This window comes from Temnothorax curvispinosus, unplaced genomic scaffold (assembly GCF_003070985.1).
Source record: "Temnothorax curvispinosus isolate PA1 unplaced genomic scaffold, ASM307098v1 QBEX01012135.1, whole genome shotgun sequence".
NCBI classification, from domain to species: Eukaryota; Metazoa; Arthropoda; class Insecta; order Hymenoptera; family Formicidae; genus Temnothorax; species Temnothorax curvispinosus.
Genome location: NW_020221915.1, coordinates 111,304 through 117,008, shown reverse-complemented (window position 1 = coordinate 117,008; position 5,705 = coordinate 111,304). Strand labels below are relative to the sequence as shown.

Genomic DNA, 5,705 nt, shown 5'->3' with positions numbered 1-5,705 from the left:
TCTCGGTATGGCTCGCGACGTGATTTTTCTTTTTTTTTTTAAATGGTATGATGATACTCGCGCGCGCTGATACGAGGAGAGAGCGAAGCCGACGTGCGCTGTGTACGCGAGCGAGGCCTGCAGGAGCACGAGAGTTGCTGCTGCCTCGTGGCCTACTATAACAGAACTGACTCCCACCGTGGCGTTACGCCGTCTCTTTACCTGTCACGAGCAACGAACGGTGTTTAAAAGCGACGACGACCGGTTCCTTCACTCCACGAGCTCTCCACTGCCTCACGAAGACGACACCGGGGAACCGTATTTACAGGACTGGAAAGAGGGTTCTTCGGGAGTTAAGAAAATAATGCAATAAAATTCAAAGAGTAAAACGTATAACGGGCCATGGAGTCTGACGTATTGGTAACGCATGTGGGTCTTAACGTAACATGGTTAATAATATATTCAAAACTAGTCATAAATCACATAAAGGTCTTTAATATTGTAAAGTATAGTAAAAACGTAGTCGATAAATTAAATAAAACGTATATTATGTACAATAAAATAAAATTTGATTAGGTATTAAATACAACTCAAAATAATGTTTTTTAAATTAAAATTTTGTTTCTTTTTGAGATCCAAAATATCATCAAATTGAGAAGTTTAACACATAACAAATAAATTGATATGCGTTATCTATACATTGATATACTGAAATCGTATAATGTACTTTAAACCCATGTTTTACTATAACTTGGAAAAGTAATATAACAAGAATTATTACAAATAGATGTAAAGCTTCAAAAAGAATTAAAAACTTAAATGTAATCTTAAAATATATTTTTAGTTTATAAAAAATATAATTCCTTTATTATTGAAGATATTATTAGAAAACATCTTGCTTAGAGAAATTTACGACTGGTTGCAATGCAAGACTTGAACAGTCGGTATTTGATAACTCTGATAGGAATAATTAAATTGCGGAAATCAGATTAGGAAATTAGATATTAAACTAAATGAATGGAAAAATAATCAGGAAGTTCGCCGTATCGAGATTCATTATACATTTCTTCATCTTGATTTGTTTTCAATGCAACTATTAGAAAGTTGATGATAAGAGTTTAATTAATATATAATTGTAGACACGCATTACAAGTATACGAAGATAGATATAATAAAGTTACATTATACATGTACAAGATTAACCATGGAAAACTTTAAAACCTTATTTTTGTGTTTACAGCGCATAAAAAATTCCATGGACAAGATATAAAACATTACGTATACATATAGAGAACAAAACATACGTTACAATTTAATCGCTGACATTTGATATGTCAAGATAAGCAGCAGGTAATTGTGCAAAAGGTGAGTAATAATTTATATGCTACAGTAATATAAAGTATATAAACGTTCCGCATCCTTCTTTGTAGCTTCACCTTGAACTACTTAAACTAGTTTTTTTTGATAATCATACATCGTATAGCATTTATTTTAGTACGCTTAATATTTTATAAATATCTCTCAGAGACATTTATATAGTACATATGTTTAGTAATAAAAACGTAATAATTGAAATTTTTTATTGAAACATCAAATAAAAATCTTATAAACTTCTATCAACTTTATATAATAACTGTAGCACAAATCTTCATTATTACTGTATTACGTTTTATTATTACAATTCGATTCTAATAAGAAAACTCTTTTTTAGTATTACATATTTCGAAATTGATGGAAAAGTTGGCAACTGTTGAACTGTTGTCAACCGAGCTAAAAGATAGACGCACGTGGCATTTTCTGTCTAAATCATTACTTATAATTACAGGGTAGTTATTATGAAAATTATCGAAGGTCACATTGTTGTTATTTCAAGTTTAACTCTTACTTGCCACACTGGGGTGCGATACCTGGATTATTATCAGTAAAGGATGATAACGACCTGCTCGACTTTCCGCGACGTCGCCAACTGCTAATCGATCCCACCGTGCAGCGAACATATTTAATTAACATCCGTTGTAATGGGACACCCGGCCGAATCGTATCGACGATGCTATATCGTATGCTGAACGCGTTTCAGCGCCTTTTACAAACGACGTGTGTATCCTATTGTTGCTTAATAACAAATTTTCTCGCTTCTGTCGCAACGATGATTTCACCGTGACCGAAAGTGCTCGCCATAATTGTGCCCGGATCGATGTGCCGACACATTAGATCACGCTTCCTTGGTTCACCGAAATAATACGGTATGCCGAGAACGAATAGTCCGGTCAAAACGCTCTGCGAAATCTAATAGAAGTAATCTTTCGCAAGTACACAGTTGGAAACAATCGCATTTCTCAAGATATCAATAATCGGCGTTTCCACGAATATTCTTATTGCTTAAATGTAGCACATTACTATCTATGATTGAGCTTCATGTAGACCTCCCTGGTGAAAAAAATTTTTCATATTTTCTCAGAAATTTTGTAAGAGTTGGGACTTATGAAAAATTCTGAAAAAATATACAACATTTCTCAGATACTTTCAGAAATAATTGGATGAGGATTTTTGGAATATTTCAGTATTCGTATGAAAATTTCTGATAAATTGCATAGATCTTCTCATATTTATTCACATTTCAAAGATATGTTGACGGGAAAAATCTGAATATTTTATTTTTATTTTGTCTGAGTTTTTTTGAAAAAAAAAAAAAAAAACGTTCCAATTTATATAAAAAATCTAAAAAATTATGAGCATTCTAAGAAAATCTGGAAATTTTTACAGAAATTCTGATTAACGGTATGAAAAATTCTTATAGAGAGACATTTTTATATCGGGGATTGTCTGACAGTCGAAAAAATAATGACAAATTTGCAGCACTACTATACAGTGCTACATCCGCCTTTCCCGAGGCAAAGGTGTTTTTAATCATCGATCATAATGGCCCGCACTAATCCATCACTTTCGCTTGCCCGCGTCTCCACCGCCACGACGACGAGGACTTTCAGTCCCTGCACGTCGTTGAAAGTTCATCCGCCGTTTCGTCCGGTAATTATTTACGGTTAGCGTGAGGACGACGAAAAGTGCGTGTCGGAGTGCGAAGGCGAGAATCGGAGAAAGTCGTCGCGCGGTGGAAATCGTTCTAAAACAAACGACGTCGGTCGCAACGGGCCCCTCTCGTCACGCGACATACCGCAGAAATGATAGCGCACGTGCGCTACTTGCGCAAAAAAAATCATGTTCCTTCGTTAATGACCGGTAATCAAAAATCGCGAATCGCGACTCCCCCTCCCTCCCTCCCGAGTCCCCGTAGAATGTCACGCTCGTGATACAAATAGTACAAATTGAAAAAAAGACGTTCAATTATCTGGCGTAGCTGTAAAACAAACCGAAACAACTGTAAAAATATAAACAAAACGCGAGGCGACGAAATTCTGCTTCACCCGAGGAAAGGTGCGTGTTACAATTCGTTCACGACCGTCACGCGTTGCCGAGGAATTTCACCTCACCCGGCTACGCATCCGGATGTGAAAACGAGTTTACCCAAACGATTATTGCCCATTGAGAAAGGAATATTATTCGAAAGCGGACGCGAGGACTGTAATCGATTCGATTTCCGTGGCGTACAGTCTACTTTCTTTTACAAGTTCAAGGTCGTTTCCGACAAAAACCAAGGATTTATTGTACTCGATTCACGCGCGCATAATTATCTTTATATCGTAAAATGTATTAATTTATGGAATTTCAATCAAAAGCAATCGAGAGCGAGACAGAAGAATGGAACAAGAGATGGAGTGAAGAAGGAATTTGCATTATCTTTGTGCGCTGTATAGAAATATATTTTTTGTGTTATAAAGATTGGAAATTATTCTATGTTCACAGGACAATGCTTATGTTAGTGCGCAATATTCATATGTGGTATTTAATATTTTATCATACAACTCACAGTATTGTTCAATAATTGTAAAAATCTATAATTAGATTCATTTCCTACCACTACGTTTTGACATATGTATCACAAAAGTTTATAGTAATAATATTTACATTTATTTATATTTTATACTACAGAAAAAAAAACGAACACAACTATTAAAACATTATACTAAACAAAAAATAAAATAACCTTCTACGTTAGAGTCTCAAAGAGTTATTAACATATATTTTTGCACAAATATAACATATATATAATACAGATTTCAGAAACGCCGAGGCAATCACTTGTTAAAATTGAGATATCTATTCTCATCGAAGCTATCCTCAATTTCTTCGGCTAGAACTACTTTCGTTTTCGGCTTACGCATCTCGAGTCTCTTTTTCTGTTCCGCCTCCGTAAGTTCGGCGAGATTCAACGGTAAGACTATTATCTTCCGCGGTTCATGATACTGGATCTCTATACTGCTACCGTCGGAAAAGACGAGCGTCGTAGGATACGTCCGTTCGTATACCGCTCTGTGCTTCCTCGTAATCGCCGCCGTCCAGCAATTGAGATTTCTGCTGCGCAGACCAGTCGCGGAGTTGCCAATTCGTGCGAGCAAAGCGATCATTCTGAAATAAGTAAAATGTCTCTGTAGCTTAAAAGGTCATTAATATTACAGAGTATAAATATGTCTTGTATACTTGCAAGAAGTAACTCCGACCAAACGCCGATCAACTTAATCAGCAATTATCTCATTAAACAATACCTGTACTATACTTTGTCACCGCAGATAGAACAATTTCTCGTTGCTTAATGCATGGAAACGAAAGATCTGGACCACAAATCACGTAGCTAGAAGTATGGTTCTACCAATTAAATTAATTACTGATTAAGTTGATCGGAGTTTCATCGAGATCACCCACAAGCATAATTTTACTCCAATTAAAACGATTTCAAAACACGAGAGATAACCCGGTCCCAGCTATAAATGATAACTTTAAAGAGCACTCTCATCGAATATAATCTTCTCATTTACGATAATACAAGCGATACAAGCAAAAAGATATATTTTTTTCTTAGATATCTCACGAGCATATTTTTTTTTCACAGGTTCAGGATGAGCCCGAGTTTATCGTCGTGTCTCCAATCGGAAATTTCAGTTTTTTGACACAAATCTACTATCAACTGCTCTTCTCATCTTCGTTTTACAGCACTTTTCCAATCCTTCTAACCTTTTGTAGACTAATAAGAGTATCACGCTTTTTAGGTTATGTTGCCCGTTGCTCCGAGGCAATATCGAGCGCAACACGACGCGTTATTTATTCGATCGCTCAAGATTATGTCACCACATTGAAACACCGTGTCCACGCTCGTAATATAGCGAGAAAAATCTCGCGGGGACGATCGAAAGAGAGCTTACCTGCCGTGGCGATCGACGTGACGAGCGACTTGACGCAACGACTCGAAGCTCTGCGCAGCCGGACGATCGGGACGGTCACGTGGTGTCGCTTCCGCGCGACGAATCGGCGACGGCGGCGGCCGCGCGCGCTGGCGGGGGATGCAATCGAATTGCGATTATCGAAATTGTAAATTCAAGAAATGCGCGGCAATCGCCGCGCACTTCACGCGTCTCTCTTCTTCTCACGGAGACACGGAGCGGTGCGGCGGACGCGCGCGGGCGGTGCGTGCTTTTTGCGTGCGACTCGTCGTCCTACGAGGAGGAGGATCGACCGGTGCAGCTTGGTGATCGTGCGTCTCCACAAGGCGGTGAGGGGATGAGTGACGACGCCGGCGGTGGCGGTGACCCGAGCACCGGGAGACGCGGCACGGG

At 38.2% G+C, this 5,705-nt stretch overlaps 1 protein-coding gene across 2 annotated transcripts; it reads right to left on the bottom strand.

The window, feature by feature from the left end:
- Positions 1 to 3,775: 3,775 nt before the first annotated feature.
- On the bottom strand, positions 3,776 to 5,378 carry LOC112462255 (39S ribosomal protein L55, mitochondrial). 2 transcript variants are annotated; one of them, XM_025027934.1, is made up of 2 exons: positions 5,295 to 5,378; positions 3,776 to 4,503 (listed from the first exon to the last, which is right to left on the bottom strand). In XM_025027934.1, exon 2 carries the CDS (start codon positions 4,500 to 4,502, stop codon positions 4,173 to 4,175), a length of 330 nt encoding a protein of 109 aa, XP_024883702.1. In that variant the 5' UTR covers position 4,503; positions 5,295 to 5,378; the 3' UTR covers positions 3,776 to 4,172. The 2 variants fall into 2 exon arrangements, with proteins under 2 accessions (XP_024883702.1, XP_024883703.1); XM_025027935.1 differs by lacking the exon at positions 5,295 to 5,378 and adding an exon at positions 4,641 to 5,250.
- Positions 5,379 to 5,705: the final 327 nt, after the last annotated feature.

Excerpts from the sequence above, each read along its gene's own strand:
- LOC112462255 (XM_025027934.1), bottom strand. The coding sequence starts at position 4,502 with ATGATCGCTTTGCTCGCACGAATTGGCAACTCCGCGACTGGTCTGCGC.